The sequence below is a fragment of the Oncorhynchus gorbuscha genome, linkage group LG02 (genome assembly GCF_021184085.1).
Source record: "Oncorhynchus gorbuscha isolate QuinsamMale2020 ecotype Even-year linkage group LG02, OgorEven_v1.0, whole genome shotgun sequence".
In the NCBI taxonomy this organism is placed as follows: Eukaryota; Metazoa; Chordata; class Actinopteri; order Salmoniformes; family Salmonidae; genus Oncorhynchus; species Oncorhynchus gorbuscha.
Genome location: NC_060174.1, coordinates 79,544,697 through 79,569,637, shown reverse-complemented (window position 1 = coordinate 79,569,637; position 24,941 = coordinate 79,544,697). Strand labels below are relative to the sequence as shown.

General features: G+C 40.9%; 1 protein-coding gene across 1 annotated transcript; it reads left to right on the top strand.

The window, feature by feature from the left end:
* The first annotated feature begins 3,289 nt into the window (after positions 1-3,289).
* On the top strand, positions 3,290-24,531 carry LOC124010554 (ribosomal protein S6 kinase beta-1-like). Its single transcript, XM_046323130.1, has 14 exons — positions 3,290-4,701; positions 8,115-8,158; positions 8,529-8,649; positions 8,772-8,840; positions 12,862-13,009; positions 13,135-13,192; positions 18,389-18,580; positions 18,771-18,861; positions 19,021-19,128; positions 20,086-20,148; positions 20,271-20,348; positions 20,468-20,575; positions 20,880-20,992; positions 21,221-24,531. Exons 1-14 carry the CDS (start codon positions 4,561-4,563, stop codon positions 21,474-21,476), a joined length of 1,590 nt encoding a protein of 529 aa, XP_046179086.1. The 5' UTR covers positions 3,290-4,560; the 3' UTR covers positions 21,477-24,531.
* The last annotated feature ends 410 nt before the right edge of the window (positions 24,532-24,941 follow it).

The window sequence follows — 24,941 nt, the reverse complement described above, 5'->3', positions numbered from 1 at the left end:
CATCCTCGCATTACATTGGTGTCAGAAGTGATCAGACCTTGCATCCTCGCATTACATTGGTGTCAGAAGTGATCAGACCTTGCATCCTCGCATTACATTGGTGTCAGAAGTGATCAGACCTTGCATCCACGCATTACATTGGTGTCGGAAGTGATCGGACCTTGCATCCACGCATTACATTGGTGTCGGAAGTGATCGGACCTTGCATCCACGCATTAGATTGGTGTCGGAAGTGATCGGACCTTGCATCCTCGCATTACATTGGTGTCAGAAGTGATCAGACCTTGCATCCTCGCATTACATTGATGTCGGAAGTGATCGGACCTTGCATCCACGCATTACATTGGTGTCGGAAGTGATCGGACCTTGCATCCTCGCATTACATTGGTGTCAGAAGTGATCAGACCTTGCATCCTCGCATTACATTGGTGTCAGAAGTGATCAGACCTTGCATCCTCGCATTACATTGGTGTCAGAAGTGATCAGACCTTGCATCCTCGCATTACATTGGTGTCAGAAGTGATCAGACCTTGCATCCTCGCATTACATTGGTGTCAGAAGTGATCAGACCTTGCATCCTCGCATTACATTGGTGTCAGAAGTGATCAGACCTTGCATCCTCGCATTACATTGGTGTCAGAAGTGATCAGACCTTGCATCCTTGCATTACATTGGTGTCAGAAGTGATCGAACCTTGCATCCACGACAGTGCGTGTGCTTGGCCGGTGAGCGCATTCCTATAAGATGTTGAGTCGCAAGCTAGTGCTCTTTGAAAGGAGGGAGTAGTGCAGTGTTGCCAACTCCTCAGTAAGGAAAGTAGCTATTGGCTGTCCTAAAAGTCGCTAAATGACGCCATCGCCTAATTTGCATAATTGGCCATGTGCATGTTAATTGTGATGGACGCTGTAGGAGAGAGGAATAATATCATGGGAGAGACAAAAAGTGATTTAAAAACACCCTAAATATATTTAGAACTACAAATTAACTTTCCTCTGTCGATTCTTGTTTTTTTTATGTCACAATTCCAACTCTCCTCCTTTATCCGGGCTTGGGACCGGCAAAAGTGACCCAAAAGAGACACTTAGTTTTTGACATTTACATCCAGCGCTGAATGTAAGCCTCATGCGCAGAGGTGAACATCTCCTGCTCTGACTGCAGCGCGAGGACTGGGCCGCCTGTGACCTAAAGATTTTGCAATTGTTTTAGATGCCATTCCCTTAGGTGTTGCTATGTTATTCAGGAACATGTCAAGACCTGACCCTCAGAGCCTACCTTCTATTGACCCTGTTGACTCATCAGTAGGAAAGATTTGTTTCTCTTTTGGTCCATTCAACAACAGAGCGATACGATCCTTGTTTCAGCAGGACCTTATGTCATGCCTTATTGGAATAGATTTATTGATAATATCTGTTGGAAAAAAGTTTGGATGTTGCCACACACATACCTACTTGTTAACAAAATTAAGGAAGTTTCCTTTAAAATTATTCATGAATATTATCCTGCCAACCACTATATGAAGAAGTTTAAGGAAAACATCAAATCAAATTGCTCCTTTTGTAATGACCACCCAGAAACAGTTGTGCATCTTTTTTGGCATTGTATGCATGTAAGAAAACTGGCAAGACATCAGTAGGTTTATAATTGAACACATTTATGAAGATTTTACACTATTGTGGAGAGATGTACTGTTTGGATTCTTTACATACAATAGAAATAAGCGGAATCATTTTTATGTAATTAATTTCATTATTCTTTTAGCCAAATTTCATATACACAAATGTAAATTTACAAACAGAAAACCACATTTTCGTACCCTACAAAAAGAAATTGAACTGTATTTTAAGACGGTTAAATGCTCTACTAACAAAAAAGCTGTTAGAATTGTAAGTATATACATGTCCCTTAAGGTCCTTGTGTAATTGTAATGTGATATTGTACCCCCTAGCTCGATTGTCCATTGTTTTTGGAATCTGTGTATGCTTGTGTTCCCTCATGTGCTTTATGTATTGATTTGTTGTTAATAAAAAAAATATTTAAAAAAGACTGGGCCGCCTGTGAGTGCTTTGGGACTGGCCCACGGCAGCACCTGCTGCTCGTTGAGAATAGTAAGACCAATACGTGCTTTCACGCCAGAGTCTCCAAAAGTATACAATAACACCAGAAAAAGTCGCCAGATATGTCGCAAGAGGGCTCTGAATACTAGCTAGACTTCGGGCTAAAAGATCGAGGGTTCGAGGCCTGCTCCCTGCCTGTTTCACTACAGTAGTATAAATAAAATAATCAAAGTAACGTTTTTAATCAGCATATTTCAATCACTATTTGAATATGTTTGTAAACCGTTGTATAAAAGTGATAATGCCCTCGAAGCTGGTGTATGGAGGACATATTGGCAGTTTGCCGGCCCTTCACTTATCGGGCCTAACAAAACACCGTATTTTTTCAGCATTATCACTTAATTACCGTTAAGGAATGCCTTCTCTGTGAAGTGCAGGTGTGCAATAACTAAATTCGCACTTGTAAACAACGCAATTTTTAGGAACTTTGGCAAATGGTCAAGTCTAGAACACTTGGTGCACTCTGTTCGTAACAGATTTTTAGTTTTGGGAACAGGAAACATGATTGAGATCGGGCTTTTCTTAGATTTGAAAATCAGCAGAATTTCGGCCCAGTTCCATCTCGCGCCATACTCTCCCGCTTCCGGCCACTGGGCATCCTCTCCTCACAATATTTGGTGGGGAGTGGAAATTGCTTCGTATTTATACATAAAGTGAAATATCTTACTCCTTGTTCTGTGATAATACCAAATATGTTTTATAAATAAACAAAGACAGACCACAGCCTGTCGTTTCCAATGTGGAACAAATTAGCCATAGTCTGCAGAAGAAGCCGGAGGGGGGCAGGCAGAGCCAAGCACGAGCTCGCGAGATCCAATTGGCGCGTTCTAGCATCGTCTGCATATTTCCGTAAGGGAATTGCTACCCTGTGAGGTGCGTGTGTACAATAACTCAATTCGCCTTTGCGCTCCTTCTAAACACCGGTTTAAATTTGGTTTACAACAGTAGTCCACTCTGTTGGAACAGAGAACTGTAATTCAGATCAAATGTTTAATCGAATGTCGGCCAAAATCTATCTCGTTCCATCCTCTCCCACTGTTCGCCAGTGGGCTTTCTCTAACTACCATATTTGGTAGTGAGTGGAAACGACTAGCGGATGCTTCACATTTAAACATCCAGTGAAATATCTGTCCCATTGTTCTATCTGTGATAATACTGTGTCATTTCAGCAGTGCGCATGCTCGCTCACCGTCGTAGGGCACATTACTGCGCAAGTGTATTATTGCACCAGTAGGGAGGGAAAAGTTCCCGACCAGACAAACGAAAGCGGATGAAGAAGTGGAATCTGAAAACAATGGCGGTAGAATCAAGGAGAATTTGAGAATTGTCCAAAATAATGAAAAACAGAGTAAACTAGTGTACAGTGATGAGAATGACCATTCGTATCTAGTAGGTGTACGGTTTGTTAAATGAGGAGCAGTTGAGCATAGTACCAATCTTGAAGAAACCAGTTGAGTTATCCAAACTGTTGTTTCGATTTTTGTTGTTGTGATTCTTTGGATCAGAAGGGACGTGCGTTGTGTCCTAACCGATTTGATAAGTTTGAAGTCTCGTGTGTGTCTCTTCGGAACAGGGCATCCCTCAAATGGTTATATCTGGCGTCTCGTGGGAAGTCAATTTTGAGGAGGTATTTCTTGCTTGATAGAAGCACGTCGGATGAATCGTGTGGTGAATGGTGAAACAGTGAAGAGTAACGTTATCTGTTCTTATATCTTTTGATATGGAGTCTCTCCCTACTCAGGTGCAGTTAGGGTATATTAACTACAGAGTCAGAGCATTTATCCCAATACCAATGCAGTGTGATCACTGTAAAGCTTTTGGTTATGTAGCAAGTGTTTGCAGATGGAAGATGCCGACATGTCCTAGTTGTGGACAAATGCCCCACGAGGGTGAAAGAGAATGAGGTGGTCAGGGTTGTACAGAGCATTTCATATGCAGCAGCTGTGAAAAGGTTTTGAATGGTAGTGGATAGGCCTAGGCTGCAGGGGTTGCCTTTCATCAGATCCTGATATGTTATAGGTTAAGAAGGTGGATTTTGTGGCATTTATAGCTATGGTAATTAATGGCACTGCCAAGGTGGAGAGAAGGTCCAGGAAGATAGAAATAACAGTGATTGCGGCAGAGCGGTTCCTGGGGCTGAAAGATTTATATGGAATATATTGGCACTTACCACACTCTCAGGAAGATAAAGATAACTGGGGGAAAAATTAAGTTTTGGCAATGTAGTATTTTATTAGGGTGGATTAAGTTAGTTTCACTATTACGTATGGATTCATTTATTTAATTTTATTTGGTTTCAAACCGTCCAGTTGGTGGCGGCAGTACACCTTTTGGGGTGTAGTCCGCCATAAAACCCACAGAAGAAGTGCGCATGCTCAACACTTGAACTTGGTTTTGATTTTGGTCGGCAGCATGGTTTCCACTGTAGCCGGTATGGCGGCGATGTATGTTGTTCCATGAGGCAGTGAAGAAGAGCCTTTCATTCGCACTGAGTGAGAGGGAACAAGCAAAGGCCATGGCAGGAGTATTCGACATTGATTTGGATCAGCAGGACGAAAATGTGTCTGAGGACGAACTCGAGGATGGAGTGAGTTACCAAGCAAAACATAAGCTAGCTAGGTTCTATCGTTATGTTACTTAGAGCTAGTGAAGTAGGGAGGTGCAAACTAACTCGCGCTAGCTAGCCATTAGCTAGCGGAACCCAAGGCGGTCTTGACGTTGGTGGCTAGATGGTTAGCTAACCAACTAAAACAGATCTGCTATGTCTTCTCAAGAAACTATCCATGTTTCGCTTGATGTATTGTCTAATAGTTACCTTCTTTCCCTTTGCTGTTGTCTTTGCACCATGTTGTGTTGCTAATATGCTGTGTTGTCATGTTGCTGCTATGTTATTGTCTCAGATCTCAATGTAGGGTTATGTGTTTTGTCCTATATTTTTAATTCCCGTCCCCGCGTGAGACCTTTTTGTAGGCCTTCATTGTAAATACGAATGTTCTTAACTGACTTGCCAAGTTAAATAAAATGAGACACGCATTGATGGATTCGTTTAACAACCATAATATTTTTTGAAGTGCATCAGCTAATAATTGTCTCGATTAAAAAAAAACACGTGAAACCACCTGACCTCTGTCATGCGCATAATAATCAGATTTCTGCATTAAGTGAAACAAGTGGTTGTACTCTTTCAAACGATTTATTTTGGCGTCATTAGCTTGTTTTTCTTCAGCAGTCTGCCACTTGACTGAGGTGCAGTCAGTCCCTTATGAATAAACAGTAGCAAATAGTTTAATTTCTGAGATGCAAAAGTATTTTATTTGTGTACATTAACCTGGTAATTGATTGTGATATGATTAAGGGGGGTCTGTGCTAGGGTGTGGTGCCTGGCCTTAACAGGACACCTGTTCCATTACCATATCGCTATCAACTGAGTACCAGTTGCATGTAGATGCAAATAAAATATATATTTTTTTGTTTGCAATTTTGCCTGAAATATTTTATTAAAATATGCAAATGATGCAATCTTATTAAATATGAACATATTTGAAAAGAGATTCTGGACACTGGATGATGTCAGTCTAAATCTTTTGGTTTTATTTTAAGACACTCCAGGCCTGGACTTGTCCAGAGCAGTGTGTATATATACGCTTCATCTATCTTCAAAATGCTAAAGATGTAAAATGCATTTATGGAGAAAATAATATTTTTTTAGAATAAAATGCATAGTCAACAATTCCCTCTGGGCAAGTTGGGAGAATATATCTAAGGATAACCACACAACATTTGGGAAATGCAAATGCTTCTGAAGCTGAGAATTTTTTTGGGGGGGGGAGTGTGTGAAGTCTGACTTTCAGGAAGTTACAGTTAAAGACAAGTACACTGAGTTAAAACTACCAAAAGCCTATTTAGACCCAATCACCATCTCTTCATAGTAAATTACTTAGGGTGCGTTTGTAAATTTAGTCAGGCTATCTACTCTCGTGTGAGTGTGCCAGAGCACAGAATAACTAGGAATTTATGAACACTCAACACCTGTTGAATATGGCTGGTGTCAGTCAGTACATGTCTGCAAAAAAAGCTTAATTAAATTCATGCCAGCTGCAGAGTTAGTCACAAATGCTCTGGATAACATGAAAACAGCCTAACCAGCTGTGCTCAGGTGAGTAAAATGGTCAGTGAGGTGTTCTCTCATTTGTGTCTGGAAGTACCTAGCTAGCCAACGTTAGCCAGTTAACTTGGGTGCTTGACTGCTGTTGTGTGGTCAGAATGCTCAGATCAACCCTACTTCTCAGCCAGAGCGTCTAGTGTGCGCGCTGAACGCTCCGAGAGCGAAACGATCTGAATTAACGATCTGATTTTACGAACTGACAATCTGACAACGCTCTGTATTTACAAACCGCGCACTTCGGCACTCCAGATTGAATTTACGAACACACCCTAAATGTCATCCAGTTTGTAGCATTCTCTATGAAATGGGCTTGGAAATTATGTAATTCAATGTATTGAGCTTTAAGATTGTTGACGATAGTCGGATAAACTAAAGAAAATATACATTGAATTGTAAAAAATATATATCTTCCTCAATCTACACACAACTCCACAATGACAAAGTAAAACAGGTTTCTAAAATGTTCAGAGACTTGTCCCATTCGTCCACCCCTGCATTGTCTTGTTGGAAAGTGAATCTTTTCTCCAGTCTGAGATCCTGCTCCAGAGCACTCAGGAGTTCATCAAGGATCTCTCTGTACTTCTTCCGTTCATCTTTCCCTCGATCCTGACTAGACTCCCAGTCCCTGCCGCTGTAAAACATCCCCACAGCATGATGAAGCCACCACCATGCTTCACCATAGGGATGGTGCCAGGTTTCCTCCAGACATGACGCTTGACATTCAGGCCAGAGATTTCAATTGTGATTTCATCAGTCCAGAGAATCTTGTTCTTGTGGTCAGAGTCCTTTAGGTGCCTTTTGGCAAGCTCTAAGCGGACTCTCATGTGCCTTTTACTAAGGAGTGGCTTTTGTCTGGCCACTCTACCATAAAGGCCTGCTTGGTGGAGTGCTGCAGAGATGGTTGTCCTTCTGGAAGGTTCTCCCTTCTCCACAGAGGAACTCTGGACCTCTGTCCGTGACCATCGTTTTCTTGGTCACCTCCCTGACCAAGGCCCTTCTCCATTGATTGCTCAGTTTGGCTGGGCGGCCAGCTCTAATCAAAATCAAATTTTGTCACATGCGCCAAATACAGTGGGTTTCTTCACCTTACAGTGAAATGCTTACTTACAAGCCCCTAACCAACAACGCAGTTAAGAAAATTCCTTTAAAAAAAAGGAGATAAGAATAACAATATAAGAGCAGCAGTAAATAACAATAGCTATATATACTACAGGAAGAGTCTTGATGATTCTAAACTTTTTCCATTTAAGAATGATGGAGACCACTGTGTACATGGGGACCTTCAATGCTGCAGAAACTTTATCATTCACCAGATCTGTGACCCGACACAATCCTCTCTCGGAGCTCTATGGACAATTCCTTTTACCTCCAGTCTTGTTTTTTGCTCCGACATGCATTGTCAGCTGTGGGACCTTTTTATATAGACAGGTGTGTTCCTTTCCTAATCATGTCAAATCAATTAAATAACCACATGTGGACTCCAAGTTGTAGAAACATCTCAAGGATGATCAATGGAAACAGGATGCACCTGAGTTCAATTTTGAGTCTCATAGCAAAGGGTTTGAATAGTTATGTAAATAATAGATTTAGACTTATTTTTTTTATATACATTTGCAAACGTTTCTAAAAAACAGTTTTTGCTTTGTTGTAATGGGATATTGTGTGTAGATTGAGGACACTTTAAAAAACAATGTGTATGTATGTGAATGAGTAAAGCTGTAATGTAACAAATTGTGGAAAAAGGAAGGGGGTCTGAATAGTTTCTGAATGCACTGTAGATGCAAAAAAAATAATTTCAGCCTTTGGGGCCTGGCCTTCTTTTTTATTGTTGCTAGATCCAAATGAGCGAATATGGGCGACAATGCAGCGGATTTGAATTGTGAGTATTTACAAGAGTTTCAGACTGTATTTTGGCACTCAAGCTTTATGTAGCACACTTGCCACAACATGTTTGACAACACAGTTCTTCTTTGTCGTGTTATCCTGTTTTGTCTTAGTTGTCAATATATTTGCCCTACAGCCATCAGTGTAATCTGATCTTTGTCAATTACAGGAACACCTTTGATCACTTTTATGATGTATGCTTTGATGAACAGATACGGGACAATTGTGATGTTAGTCCAGAGATGATAGAACTCCTTGTGCAGAACTTGTCATTCAGGTCCATTCAACATTGACTCACTGCAATGGTGATGTGTATTTGACATGTATGATTTATGTTTCAACGGTTGTCTTTTTTATTTTTCAAGTAACATGGATGACTGTGAAAAGTTTGAAATCTCTGAAGACAGCGTCAACAAAGGAACGGAGCAGATTCGTCCGGAATGCTTTGAGTTGCTCCGAGTTTTAGGAAAAGGAGGCTATGGAAAGGTGAGCTATCCCTAATCGCCCTATGCCTGGATCAAGTATTCTCATGTCTTCCCCTTAGATTAGATGGTGTCAATTCAGTGAAATTCATGTTTTTTTTCTTCTTTCCCCCCAATCACATTCAGGTTTTTCAAGTTCGCAAGATGTCGGGTGCCACTTCGGGAAAGATCTTCGCTATGAAGGTCTTGAAGAAGGTGGGCTGTTTGGGTTATCAGGCTGAGATGCTTGTCTAGTCTGCCCCTAAGGAACTGCACACTTCTGTAATATTTATTCTAGAGTTATTCTCTAAGTATTCCCATTGACATGACAATGAGCACAGATTGAACACTGACCCTCTTGTTACAGTAGTATAAAGAATGCACCGGTGCAGTCATTCAGACACGCACTCAGAAGTGAAGCTGCCGAACACACAACTTTAAAAAATTTGACTGAACAACTTACCATGAAACCTCAGGGCTGTTCGTTCTCCCCATTTTCTTTCCAACAGCTTTGCCTCCTTTCTGTAATTGACGACCGCCTGTCTGGTTTGCATCTTGGCCCAAGAACCCACCTCTGTTTCCCAGAAACCTTACAGGTTTTGGTAATAGGGGTTCTGTTTATAGTTTGTATGTGTCTTTATTTACTGTTGCTACCATGCAGGAGCTAAGAGCTCAGATTCCTATTCTACCTCTGTTACTGAGGATGAAGGTGTTTAAACAGGCAACCAGCAGCCATCATCACTGCCAAATGAAACCCAAGGGTCCCGCCTCTTTCCCTCACGTCTTGGAAACACTCTCGCTGATTAGCTGATCTTTGTCCATCACCATCTAGCATAACCTTCAGAACCACCCCTTTGGATTTCATAGTGCAAGCAGCACAAGTGATTTAGGCTAAACAAGGAAGTGAGTGCGAGAAATCGTAAAGTATGAGTCTTAGAAATAGTTTTCACTAACTTTATATGCGCTAACTCCGAATCAATTGGGTTTTGAATGATATGGTCACTGTGATGGAACATTTATTTTGATTGCCGATTTTGATTATTCATATATATTTAAAAAAATGTGAATTTTTCAAAGTTCCATCTAATAGGCCTAAAGCTGTAGCGGGCTTTCCTGCCTTGATATCACAACACTCTTTTCAAGTCCCACTTTGTTGCAGTGTTTCCAGGTTCTACAGTGGGGCAAAAAAGTATTTAGTCAGCCACCAATTGTGCAGGTTCTCCCACTTAAAAAGATGAGAGGCCTGTAATTTTCATCATAGGTACACTTCAACTATGACAGACAAAATGAGAAGACAAAAATCCAGAAAATCTCATTGTAGGATTATTAATGAATTTATTTGCAAATTATGGTGGAAAATAAGTATTTGGTCAAAAACAAAAGATTATCTCAATACTTTGTTATATACCCTTTGTTGGCAATGACAGAGGTCAAATGTTTTCTGTAAATCTTCACAAGGTTTTCACACACACTTGCTGGTATTTTGGCCCATTCCTCCATGCAGATCTCCTCTACAGCAGTGATGTTTTGAGGCTGTTGCTGGGCAACAGACTTTCAACTCCCTCCAAAGATTTTCTATGGGGTTGAGATCTGGAGACTGGCTAGGCCACTCCGGGACCTTGAAATGCTTCTTACGAAGCCACTCCTTCGTTGCCCGGGCGGTGTGTTTGGGATCATTGTCATGCTGAATGACCCAGCCACGTTTCATCCTCAATGCCCTTGCTGATGGAAGGAGGTTTTCACTCGAAATCTCACGATACATGGCCCCATTCATTCTTTCCTTTACACGGATCAGTCGTCCTGGTCCCTTTGCAGAAAAACAGCCCCAAAGCATGATTTTTTTCCCCACCCCCATGCTTCACAGTAGGTATGGTGTTCTTTGGATGCAACTCAGCATTCTTTGTCCTCCAAACACGACGAGTTGAGTTTTTACCAAAAAGTTCAATTTTGGTATCATCTGACCATATGACATTCTCCCAATCTTCTTCTGGATCATCCAAATGCTCTTGAGCCAACTTCAGACGGGCCTGGACATGTACTGGCTTAAGCAGGGGGACACGTCTGGCACTGCAGGATTTGAGTCCCTGGTGGCGTAGTGTGTTACTAATGGTAGGCTTTGTTACTTTGATCCCAGCTCTCTGCAGGTCATTCGCTAAGTCCCCCCGTGTGGTTCTTGTGATCATTTTGCCCCCACAGGGTGAGATCTTGCGTGGAGCCCCAGATCGAGGGAGATTAATCAGTGGTCTTGTATGTCTTCCATTTCCTAATAGTTGATTTCTTCAAATCAAGCTGCTTACCTATTGCAGATTCAGTCTTCCCAGCCTGGTGCAGGTCTACAATTTTGTTTCTGGTGTCCTTTCACAGCTCTTTGCTCTTGGCCATAGTGGAGTTTGGAGTGTGACTGTTTGAGGTTGTGGACAGGTGTCTTTTATACTGATAACAAGTTCAAACAGGTGCCATTAATACAGGTAACGAGTGGAGGGCAGAGGAGCCTCTTAAAGAAGAAGTTACAGGTCTGTGAGAGCCAGAAATCTTGCTTGTTTGTAGGTGAACAAATACTTATTTTCCACCATAATTTGCAAATAAATTCATTAAAATCCTACAATGTGTTTTTCTGGATTTTTTTTCTCTCATTTTGTCTGTCATAGTTGAAGTCTACCTATGATAAATTACAGGTCTCCTCTTTTTAAGTGGGAGAACTTGCACAATTGGTGGCTGACTAAATACTTTTTTGCCCCACTGTATATGCGGTAGCAATTGAGCCTGGGATGAGGTTATGGAAACTCCTATGTGTGCAGCAGACATTTTCCAGCATTGGTGTTTAGCATGGTTGACTTAATCTGCCGTGTCAGAACCCAGCACTGGGCATGTAAGTGGCTATGTAGCACAGTAGGCACAGAACCTCACACAAATGACTGACCATGCTCTGCTCTTGTGCTCTGGCTTCTAGTTCTGCCACAGGGCTCCGGCTTAATCCAACTGAAACGGATCTACTATTGGACCCGACGGCTGAAATACAGTATACTGATATAAATGCAACATGCAGCAATTTCAAAGATTTTACTGAGTTACAGTTCATATAAGGAAATCGGTCAATTTAAATCAATTCATTAGGCCCTTATCTATGAGTTTTTTAGGACTGGGCAGGGTGGGCAGCCATGGGTGGGCCTGGAAGGGCATAGGCCCACCCACTTGGGAGGCAGGCCCAGCCAATCAGAAAGGACTTTATTATAGACAAATACTCCTCAGCACCCCCCCACACCTCCTCAGACTATCCTGCCAGGTGTGGAGGTCCAGGGATGGTGTGGTTACATGTGGTTGTGAAGCCGGATGGATGTATTGCCAAATTCTCTAAAATGACATTGAAGGCAGCTTATGGTAGAGAAATGATCATTTAATTCTCTGTCAACCACTTTGGTGGACATGCCTGCAGTCATCATGCCAATTGCGCGCTGCATCAACTTGAGACATCTGTGGCATTGTTGTGTGACAAAACTGCACGTTTTAGTGGCCTTTTATTGTCCCCAGTACAAGGTGCACCTGTGTAATGATCATGCTGTTTAGGCAGCTTCTTGATATGCCACACCTGTCAGGTGGATGGATTATCTTCTCTGGATAAGAGCGTCTGCTAAATGACTTAAATGTAAATGTAAGTAGAAATGCTCACAAACAGGGATGTAAAACATTTGTGCACAAGCTTTGAGCCAAAGGTTTTTGTGCGCCTGGAAAATTCCTGTGATTTATTTTTATATCAGCTCATGAAACATGGGACCAACACTTCATATGTTGTTTATATTTTTGTCCAGAGTGGTTTGAATGTTTTGGATTCCTTTTGAGCCAACAAGATTTGCAAGTGATCTGAACCTGAGGGCGAAGATAACTACATTAATGACATGGCTCAGAGCAGAGAGGTTCCCTCCCTTTACTAAGGTTGGGCTGGGGAAAAAGGGAGAGCAGGGAAATAATCATCTAAACCAGATACCAAATGATGATTTCCTTCATGCTGTCATGTCTTCAGAGCGTCCGGATCCGTTAGTCAGTTACCTACCATAGTGTCCTTTTCAAATGCATATCATACCTCAGTTTCTATCTGTAAGAAATGTTTCATTTGGGCTGACTAACTTACCATACTATTACCAGGTTATTACCACTTTGTTCTCTGCTGTGAATGTAAAGTGCTACCTTTGTTATGATACTGACAATGCTTGACAATCCAAGCCTTGTTTGATCCCTCCAGGCCATGATAGTGCGTAACGCTAAGGACACTGCTCACACCAAGGCAGAGAGGAACATCCTGGAGGAGGTGAAGCACCCATTCATAGTGGACCTCATCTATGCCTTCCAGACAGGGGGCAAGTTGTACCTCATCCTGGAGTACCTTTCTGGTGAGTGGCTGAGGCATGGTGTGTGTGCATACACACAAACCACACAACACAGCGTAGTGTACATCTACATGCATTATTCGCTCACACATTGGCAAATAATTAAATGCTGTATTTGTTATTTGTAGGTGGGGAGCTGTTTATGCAATTGGAAAGGGAGGGGATCTTTATGGAGGACACAGCGTGGTAAGTGATCAGTTATGCTGGAGATGTGTATCTTTAGTGTGTAGAACAGATGAGTTTCTGGACCCTGCAGTCCTCACTCCCATGTGTCAACAGATGGCAGATGAAGGTAGTGATTACATAGCATAAGGTTGAACCATTTCTAGAAGCAGACAAATGTTTCCTGTTCGAATCTAGCGATAGAAAGTTTTTTTTTTTTTTTACTCTTACCTTTAAAAATTCGGAGTTAATGCCTGAACTTAACCTTAAATACTTTGAAATTTGACATTTGGAACCACTTTGAAATTTTATGTTTGAGAAACATGGATGAATGTCTAATCCTGACAGAGCTTTTTGGACATATTCCATGTTTTGTTGTTTCAGCCTGATTTCAAAATGGATTAAATGTATATATTTTCTCACTCATCTACATGCATTACCCCATAATGACAAAGTGAACATGTTTTTAGAAATTAACAAATTTATTGAAAATGTAAATGCTTAATTATCTAATTTACATAAGTATTCACACCCCTGGGTCAATACTTTGTAGAAGCACCTTTGGCAACGATTACAGATCTGAATCTTTCTGGAAAGGTCTTTAATAGCTTACCACACCCGTATTGTCCAACATTTCTATTGTTTATTATTTATTTGTTCAAGTAGATTTAGTCAACTGTAACTTGGCCACTCAGGAACACATTCACTGTCTTCTTGTTATGCAGCTCCAGTGTAGATTTGGCCTTGTGTTTTAGGTTATTGTCCTGCTGAAAGGTGAATTAATCTCCCAGTGTCTGGTGGTAAACAGACTGAACCAAGTTTTCCTCTAGGATTTTTGCCTGTGCTTAGCTCTGTTTCTATTTTATCTTTAAACTCCCCAGTCCTTAAAGATACAATATAATGCAACCACCACTCTGCTTGAAAATATGGAGTGTTATTCAGTAATGTGTTGTATTGGATTTTCCCCAAACATAATACTTTGTATTCAGGACAAAACGTTAATGGCTTTCCCACATTTGTTTTGCAGTATTCAGTGCCTTATTACAGGATGCATGTTTTGGAATATTTTTATTCTGTGCAGGCTTCCATCTTTTCACTCTGTCAATTATGTTAGTATTGTTGAGTAACTATAATGTTGTTGATCCATCCTCAGTTTTCTCCTATCACAGTCATTACTACTCTAACTGTTTTAAATTCACCATTGGCCTCATGGTGAAATCCCTGCTGGTTTCCTCCCTCTCCAGCAACTGAGTTAGGAATGACACCTGTATTTTTGTAGTGACTGGGTGTATTGATGCACCATCCAAAGTGTAATTAAGAACTTCACCAAGCTCAAAAGGGATATTCAATGTCTGTTTTTATTTAATTTTTTAGGCCAGCCATAACAAAGTGGTTGAATACTTATTGACTCGAGACATTTCAGCTTTTACATTTGTCAAATGTCAAACACAATTCCACTTTGACTTTATGGGGTATTGTGTGTAGGCCAGTGACAAAACAATCTAAATGCAATCCATTTTAAATTCAGGCTGTAACACCACAAAATGTGGAAAAGGGCAAGTGGTGTGAATACTTTCTGAAGGCACTGTAGATGTCATATTTGCTGAGGCACACTGAATGTACAGTTGAAGTCGGAAGTTTACATACACTTAGGTTGGAGTCATTAACTCGTTTTTCAACCACTCCACAAATTTCTTGTTAACAAACTAGTTTTGGCAAGTCTGTTAGGACATCTACTTTGTGCAGGACACAAGTAATTTTCCCAGCAATTGTTTACAGACAAATTATTTCACTTATAACTCACTATCACAATTCCCGTGGGTCAGAGGTTTACATACACTAAGTTGACTGTGCCTTTAAACGGCTTGGAATATTCCAGAAAATGTCATGGCTTTAGAAGATTCTCAGTCTTGACATCATTTGAGTCAATTGGAGGTGTACCTGTGGATGCATTTCAAGGCACCTTCAAACTCAGTGTCTCTTTGCTTGACATCATAGGAAAATCAAAAGAAATCAGCCAAGACCTCAGAAAAAAAAATTGTAGACCTCCACAGGTCTGGTTCATCCTTGGGAGCAATTACCAAATGCCTGAAGGTACCACGTTCATCGGTACAAACAATAGTAAGCAAGTAGAAACACCATGGGACCACGCAGCTGTCATACCGCTCCGGAAGGAGACACGTTCTGTCTCCTAGAGATTAACTTACTTTGCGAAAAGTGCAAATCAATCCCAGAACAACAGCAAAGGACCTTGTGAAGATGCTGGAGGAAACATGAACAAAAGTATCTATATCTACAGTAAAACGAGTCCTAAACCGACATAACCTGACTCTGTTACCCCAGCTCTGTCAGGAGGTATGGGCCAAAATTCACCCAACTTATTGTGGGACGCTTGTGGAAGGCTACCCAAAACATTTGACCCAGGTTAAACAATTTAAAGGCAATGCTACCAAATACTAATTGAGTGTATGTAAACTTCTGACCCACTGGGAATGTGATGAAAGAAATAAAAGCTGAAATAAATCATTCTCTCTACTCTTAATCTGGCATTTCACATTCTTAAAATAAAGTGATCCTAACTGACCTAAAACAGGGAATTTTTACTAGGATTAAATGTCAGGAATTGTGAAACACATAGTTTAAATGTGTTTGGCTAAGGTGTATGTAAACTAGAGGTCGACCGACTATGATTTTTCAACGCCGATACCGATTATTAGAGGACCAAAAAAAGCCGGTTCCTATTAATCGGGCAATTTAATTAATTTATTTTATTTGTAATAATGACAATTACAACAATACTGAATAAACACCTATTTTAACTTAATATAATACATCAATGAAATCAATTTAGCCTCAAATAAATAATGAAACATGTTCAATTTGGTTTACATAATGCAATAACAAAGTGTTGGAGAAGAAAGTAAAAGTTCAATATGTGCCACGTAAGAAAGCTAATGTTTAAGTTCTTTGCTCAGAACATGTTAACATATGAAAGCTGGTGGTTCCTTTTAACATGAGTCTTAAATATTCCCAAGGAAGAAGTTTTAGGTTGTAGTTATTATAGGAATTATAGGACTATTTCTCTCTCTACCATTTGTATTTCATTAACCTTTGACTATTGGATATTATTATAGGCACTTTAGTATTGCCAGTGTAACAGTATAGCTTACGTCCCTATCCTCGCTCCTACCTGGGCTCGAACCAGGAACACAACGAGGACAGCCACCCCCGAAGCAGCGTTACCCATGCAGAGCAAAGGGAACAACTACAAGTCTCAGAGCGAGTGACGTTTGAAATGTTATTAGGCTTGAAGTCATAAACAGCTCAATGCTTCATTGCGAGGAGCTGCTGGCAGAATGCACGAAAGTGCTGTTTGAATGAATGCTTACGAGCCTGCTGGTACCTTTCATCGCTCAGACTGCTCTATCAAATCAGACTTAATTATAACATAACACACATATACGAGCCTTGGGTCATTAATATGGTCGAATCCGGAAACTATCATCTCAAACAAAATGTTTATTCATTCAGTGAAATATGGAACCGTTCTGTATTTTATCTAACGGGTGGCATCCCTAAGTCTAAATATTCCTGTTACATTGCACAACCTTCAAAGTTAAATGTAAATGTAATGTCATAATTATGTAAATTTCTGGCAAATTAGGTGGCCCAAACTGTTGCATATACACTGACTCTGCGTGCAATGAACGCAAGAGAAGTGACACAATTTCACCTGGTTAATATTGCCTGCTATCTAGAAGAAAAAGAAAAGCACACCTATTAAGATGAGGTGCTGGGTAGCGGAGTAGAAACTTGAAAATAAAAGAGAGCCGCACACACTAGGAGCGCAGATGCAAAAATTGATACCAACGTTTCGACAGCCAAGCTTTCTTCATCTGGGTATAATCACAAACACTGCGTTACGTGCGCCACTAAGGCAGTTATTTATCTTATAACTTGTCCTTGTGGTAAAAATCATGTAGGTAAAACAAAGCGCAAATTAAAAGTACGTATCTCAGAGCATCGTAGCACCATTAGGTGTAAAAACTTTACTTATCCAGTTGCGGCCCACTTCTTGGAGGCAGGCCACTCTATATCGTCTTTGCGTAATATTGCCATCGAACATGTCACCCTCCCTAGGAGAGGGGGTAACCTTTATAATTTATTGTTAAAACGAGAGGCTGCCTGGATCTTTAATTTAAAGACCCTTGCGCCCTTCGGTCTTAACGTAGACTTTGATCTGAAGCCATTCTTGTGATTATTGTGACTTTGCCATTGTAATTGTGTGTGAACTTGTATAGTCAAATTAATCTATGATTGTATGCTATCCATTTGTTTGTATGCTGTTCTTTGGTTAATAATCAAATATTAAAATGTTATACAATGATATTAGGCCACTCCTGGCCATGATTACAGACACCTGTGTCTTTTGACACTATATAAACGAGTCATCCTGCAGTGTTTGTGATTATACCCTGATGAAGACAACTTGGCTGTCAACGTTGGTATTAAAAATTTTGCATCTGAGCTCCTAGAGTGTGCGGCTCTCTTTTATTTTCTAATATTGCCTGCTAACCTGGATTTTTGTTTTAGCTAAATATGCAGGTTTAAAAAATATATACTTCTGTGTATTGTTTTTAAGAAAGGCATTTATGTTTATGGTTAGGTACACATTGGAGAAACGATACTCACAGCATCGATTATATGCAACGCAGGACACGCTAGATAAACTAGTAATATCATCAACCATGTGTAGTTAACTAGTGATTATGATTGATTGTTTTTTATAAGATAAGGTTAATGCTAGCTAGCAACTTACCTTTGCTTACTGCATTCACGTAACAGGCTGTCTCCTCGTGGAGTGCAATGTAATCAGGTGGTTAGAGCATTGGACTAGTTAACTGTAAGGTTGCAAGATTGAATCCACCGAGCTGACAAGGTAAAAATCTGTTGTTCTTCCCCTGAACAGGCAGTTAACGCATCGTTCCTAGGCCGTCATTGAAAATAAGAATGCGTTCTTAACTGACTTGCCTAGTTAAATAAAGGTGTTAAAAAAAAAGAGAAAATGGCCAAATCGGTGTCCCAAAATAACGATTTCTGATTGTTATAACTTGAAATCATCCCTAATTAATCGGCCATTCCGATTAATCGGTCGACCTCTAATGTAAACTTCCGACTTCAACTGTACTTGATGTAAAAGTTCTGTTTTCTGTTCTGCAGCTTCTATCTGGCAGAGATTTCCATGGCTTTGGGACACCTGCATCTGAAAGGCATCATCTACAGAGACCTGAAGCCAGAAAACATCATGCTCAGCAACAACGGTCACGTCAAGCTCACAGATTTTGGCCTGTGTAAAGAATCAATCCATGACGGCACTGTTACTCACACCTTCTGTGGCACCATAGAATACATGCAAGTTATGGTCCTAATCATTAAACAACGAAAAGTTAATGTCAGCCTCCTAGTCTGTTGTAAACGTCCCATCTCCTCAGAGCAATACTTTACGTGCTCTTTTGTTTGAGGAAATTTGTGTTTGGTTGCACATTGTATAGGCTTACCTGACTGTCCTCCTCACCAACTCCCCTCCCATCTGTCACTCCAGGGCCCCAGAGATCCTGATGAGGAGTGGACACAACCGGGCTGTAGACTGGTGGAGCCTGGGAGCTCTCATGTACGACATGCTGACAGGAGCAGTGAGTACAACTCTTCCAAGAGAAACATTGATTTTCTTCAAAACGTATGTACTCTGTACAAGACAACATCAACATTTAATTGATAAATATTTATGTTTAACCTCAGCTGGACACAATGTCAGTATTGTAGTTGGATATACCTGTTATTTTACTCCACAGCCACCATTCACTGGGGAAAACAGGAAGAAGACCATTGACAAAATCTTAAAGTGCAAACTGAACCTGCCACCTTACCTCACACAAGAAGCTAGGGACCTTCTAAAAAAGGTACGGGTGTTAGATGTTCTAATAATAGTGTGTTGATGGCATTTCAGGTAGGCTCTGCCTTCTGAATGTTTAATGCTGGGCTCTCCAACCCTGTTCCTGAAGAGCTACCGTCCTGTAGTGCTGAGCGATTTGAGGTCTGTTCGATAATTAAAAAATAATCACATTTCTTTTATTTGTTTCGATAATTTTAAAACATTAAATGTATTACAATTTTAAAACATTAAATGTATTATGTGGGTTGAATGCTGTAACACAGAATTAAAACAATTAAAGTTCCATGATGGTAGTGACTGTCCATTACTGCTCATCACTTATTAACCATAATTTATTGACATTAACTTACTTTAATAAAATTTATTGATTTGATAGCTTTATTTCATTCCAAGTCATCTCATCTCCATAGAACTGCTGTCTGACAAAATCACTATTTTGTAGTTCTTCAAAGTAAATAAGGCAACCTTGTTTTATGAAGGTCTCTTTCGTAGCAGGCATAAAAGAAACACAGACCGGACAAGTAGATGCGCAATGGATTATGGTCATCGTAGTTAATTACCACATTTTTATGCACTAAACTATGTAGAATATTGGCCTGTTGGAAACTACAACTCCCTACTACATAGCACAGTTCAGGCTGGATCTGATTTATCTCAAGAGAAACTGTTTAATGTGTGCATTGAGCTCACAGAGGGGGGGGGGGGGGTAATGAAATGGAATTCAAATAATTGAACCTACTATAATTTATAGTTTTCGCTCCAACCCTAATCTAGCACACCTGATTCTAGTAATTAGCTGGTTGATATGCTAAATCAGGTTAGTTACAACTGGGTTTGGAGCGCACCTACAGGAGGCTAGCTATTCAGGAACTGTGTTGGAGGACCCTGGTTTAATGTAACACAAGTCAGATCAGATGACAACTGAGGAGCAGACTTGCATTACCTGTCACTCCCTCTGTTCCAGCTGCTGAAACGCAATGCATCGTTACGGCTGGGGGCAGGCCCAGGAGACTCCTCAGAAATTCAGGTATTACAGTTTAAACAGACCTGTTGTAGGATCAATAGAACGTTGGTGGTGGTAAAAAGAGCAACCTTCATGTGTTGTGGCTTTCTCTGGGAAAAGTAAAGTTATTCTGTCCGCTTCTCCAGAGCCACCCATTCTTCAGGCATATTAATTGGGATGATCTTCTCGCTCACAAAGTGGAGCCTCCATTCAAGCCTTTTCTGGTGAGCCGTTATTCCTTATTCATAGCATTTCCATTGTGAACAGCACCTGTGCCTAACAAGTCCTCCTTGACCCACAGAGACTAGAGGTTAACCGGTTTCCTTCTTTCCTTCCGTTGCAGCAATCAGCTGATGATGTGAGCCAGTTTGACTCAAAGTTCACTAGCCAGACTCCCGTGGACAGCCCTGATGACTCCACGCTCAGTGAAAGTGCCAATCAAGTCTTCCTGGTAGGCTGTCTACTGCTTACTCTGCACATTCCGTTTGGTCTCGTGTTTGTGTGCCTGTCTTTTACTGTGTGCACGGCTGCACATAAACGGTTAGGCAGAAGCTACACTCTTTGTTCTCTTTTTGAGAGAGAAGAGAAAAAAAATAGTTGGTTAATGCATTGCATCTGTTATTAAAAATTTAAAAATGAAACCAATATAGTTTAATGAGTGTTTCATTGCACATCTCCTCTGGCCTATGTTGTTTTGGTTGTGATTGACCATGAGGAGAATGGCTGTAATCTTCCCTGTGACAACCTCCCCACAGGGTTTTACGTATGTAGCCCCCTCCGTCCTCGAAAACATCAAGGAGAAATTCCCCTTTGAGCCAAAAGTCAGCTCACCAAGAAGGTTTCTGGGAAGCCCAAGAACACCAGTGAGGTAAGCTTTTTATTTCTGTCTAATTTTCCTCTAGATTTGTGTAGAAATTGAATTTTCCCATGAAGTTGTCCTGCCAACCAGTGGTTGAATCCAGTGTCATTCTGGTACTCTGTTCTACTGGGATTTATTCTCACTGTTAAAATGTCACCATTCTGTCTGCCCTCCCCCAGTCAGTACTATAGTGTACTATTCTAACCTTCCCTGTATCCTCTTCTCTTGGCCCCCCAGCCCAGTGAGGTTCGCTGTGGGGGACTGCTGGCCCCGGGCCCCCACCCAGGCTGGGACCTCGTCCCTTGGGGGTTTTGGGTCTGGAGACCAGCCCATGGAGGTTGGTGTGGAGCAGATGGCCATTTCCTCCGAGGTGTCTGCCCCCCTGCCTATCAGAAAGCCCTCTGGCAACACCACCACAGGCGGCCCCTTCAAGAAGCAGGCCTACCCCTACCCCATCTCCAAGCGGCCCAAGCACCTCCAGATGAATCTATGACACTGCTCCATCTAGAACTTCTTTCCTAAATCCTCCATTCACTTATTTTTTTTATTTTAAGAGACTTATAGAAATTAAATAAATGACTGACGGACCGTCGGCACCATTCACCAGCTCCTTCAGACGCACCTTCCATCCCTGCCTCCCTCCTTTCCTTCCATCCCTGCCTGTCCCCCTCTCCCTGGTTGGGCAGCTTGGCAGCCACACAGGGCTTTCTACCCTAGCAGATATGACAAACTATAGGAGCCTCCTGTTAGGGAGAGGAGGAACTAATGAGAGAACTCCCTCCCACCAATTAGAGCTTTAGTCAGACAGCAAGAGATCTTGACTACTTCCTTCAGCCCTGTATAGTATATCTAGAGGAAGAGATGAGAGCAGTGCTGCTAGATGCTGCTGTCAAATTCTGGTGTGCTCCACTGGGCTGGCTTCTCATGACACGCTGGTGCTTTGTACTTTAGGGGAGTGGGGACAGTGTGTTACTCCTGATGCAGGAGTGAGACATTATTGATCAATGAAACTGGGTAATAGACTTTTAAAGCCTGAGGGTGGAGATGATTCCCCCTTAAATGCCTCTACTTCATTTTTAGAACTTGCTGACGAGGGGTTAAAGGATCCATTGTAGCTGAATACAGTAGATGGAGTCAATCACGGTGACACAATGTACACTGAACACAATATTCACTGTAGACTCAGTTATCCTGCTATATATAGTGTATTACATTGTTCAATTTATAAAAAATATGGAATCAACAATTCCTTTTTCTGCTTTGTCACTTGAACATCCCATCAGGATAAATCTTGTAGAACATGTCTGGGCCGTGTTCTGTATGTAGAAAACGTATTGGCACTGAGTGAAACAGGAAGGTACAACCTGAACTCGTCCAATGAGAACACCGATTTCCCTGATCCCTACTTAACATGACCCTGAGCCACGTTCAGTTGCTAAGCATTGTTGTACGTTGCCGATAGAAATGGCATGAATAGAGCTGACATGATTCCTTGGTCTACATCTCACATTTAGACCTAAACGTTGTGTCCTTCTGAACACGCCCCACGTGTGGTGTCATTGATGGAGGGGTAGCTAAAAACACGACGTGTACTATTTCAGCTGAATGCATCACCACTTATCCTTCAATACCAAATGCTGACACTGCTTTACCAGTCTGACTGGATCTCTAGGTAGATAGAAAACCATTTATGTATGTAGTACGTTTTTGCGTTGAATGTAAACTGACTCGATGCCTTTTCGAGTGTCACTTACTCAGATGACCCACATAAGTTCTCCACGATTATGATGCATGCAGATTTATTATAATATTATGGACCTATTCTTTTTGGGCGTCTGCCAATTTGTGATTGTCAGAGATCAACCGAGAGCTTGTCCTTTTTTAATTGAAAGAAGCAAAGCATTGAGGCCAAATTCTCGTCACCACTGCCTTTTTAGTGTTTAGCTAATCGTCAGGTTGCATTTTTCTAATAGTGTACCTGGCTAGGTGCTTCATGGATGCTTCCCTCAGTCTTTAAGCAGCCTTGGTGATATCAGTAGGGCTAGTACCTCTGATTCCATTTTATCTAGGGATGGTTTGAAATATGGTGTGACTTGAAGCTTATGTATGCATATATGTGGTCTTTAACTGTCTTAGCCTCTGGAGAAAAGCCATTTGATCCTCCTCTTCCCCAAACAGGAACATTTGTCACAATAATAATCCAATCATACGGTTCTGTCTAGAGGAAGGCATCTTGCTTCCTGAGACCTGAACTTGAAATGATTCCTTTCTGCCTGGAGATGTAACAATATTTGCCCCAGTGAGTTTAGATACTGTAGTTTCCCCCCACCGTGGAGCTATCAGATTCACATGACCAAGATAACGATCATGTATAAGTGTGTGTGTCTGTGATTTGATAAACTTGAAAATATGCCTCATTCAATAAGCAAACAATTGTACTATTCTGTATATTTTGGAACCAGGCAGTTTTATTTGGGTCGTTCTCTGGAATCTGTTAGGCCTACGTCATGACTGATAGGTTTGTAGAGGGACACACACAAGTCATTTCAATACAATTGAATGTGTATCCTGACAAAGATTTCCTATTCCAAGACAGGTTTATTCAAGTATACATTTAGCTTGTCAGTGAAGGAATGGACAAATTGCTTTGGTTTCAGGTTCCATTGGAGAGGATGTTTGGTGTGCTTCAGAGCAACTTTCACCCCCACAGTGACCATGGCTTACCTTTTTTGAATATATTTCTATAATCCAACTTCTGTTTTATTTTTTATAAGTGCCATTATATATTTTCTCCACTGCATCAGTCACACTATGCAACCTATGTATTTATGTATTTTGCATTATGTTTAAAAAATGTCTTTTAAGTATATGTTTTTTCCAATGAATCTGTTTTGAGAAACCTCAAAATGCAGCAGTTCTTTAATTTGGAATAAAGAATGTCTTAATATGTAAGGTGCAAAATAGAATCCTATTGTATGAGGGACAAGTTCAGAAAGTCAGGTGAAAAATAGAATCCTATTGAAGTTCAGAAAGTAACTTTGATCATCTTGTGCCGGCTTCTTTAATTCTGAAAAGTGATATTTAATGAGATGCCTGCAGCGTGTTGAAACATGGGCAGTTTAGGTGTGTGAGATGAAAAATATTCACTGATGCAAAAATGAATGGGGGGGGTTGGGGATGTGCCTTTCTTGAAGAAATTGCATATATTTTCAGATGTGTATGGAATGTTAGTTACTGAGGAAGATGACTAGACCATATGTTTCTATCTCTAGTGGTATAGGGTCTTTGAAGTGGTTTTCTGTGCTGCTCTAACCTGTTGATACTGAAATTATCTGAATGATACTGATCTGAGTGATTTCAGAGCTTGAGGACCATTTTATGAGTGAGTGTTTGGGAACATAAATCATATTCATCTTCTCATTAGAAGACTGCTGCAAACAGTTAATCAGTCAATATTTCACCCCTATATTTATTCCTAGACATTTCAGAGGGTTTAGATGTTGATATGTAAGTGGATGGATGTGAACAAAATAAAAAGCATAACTGAGTTGAAGACTGAAAGTGATTTATAGTGCAACCTGGATGGAATACGCAACCCCAAAGTTACTGCTCAACTCCTAACAGCATTTGCACAGGAATGGCCAAAAGGAACACTGACTTATGGTAAGTGGTGATTGTGGCCATCTAGTTGTCTGACAATTTTCTTCAGTGAAAGTTGTAATTGTCATAGAAAATCCTGAATAAATAGCCTGAAATTCTTCATTTACATTGCACTGCAATGTCAGCTGAATTGGAAATTACCTTCAGATGTCAACCATGCTTCAACATGGATCTTCTGTGGTACAGATTGAATCCTGTCCCTAGGTTGCCTTGACCCAAGACTAGTTATTGGCTCCAGTGCCTCAAAGAGCTAAGCACAGGAAACATGGTTAAGAACCAAACTAAAATGACTGTCACT

Bases quoted from the DNA above. Each gene is read 5' to 3' on its own strand.
- LOC124010554 (XM_046323130.1), top strand. From the start codon at position 4,561: ATGTTGTTCCATGAGGCAGTGAAGAAGAGCCTTTCATTCGCACTGAGT. The intron at 13,010-13,134 runs GTGAGTGGCTGA...TGTTATTTGTAG, and splicing joins CATCCTGGAGTACCTTTCTG to GTGGGGAGCTGTTTATGCAA. The intron at 20,993-21,220 runs GTAAGCTTTTTA...TTGGCCCCCCAG, and splicing joins AGCCCAAGAACACCAGTGAG to CCCAGTGAGGTTCGCTGTGG.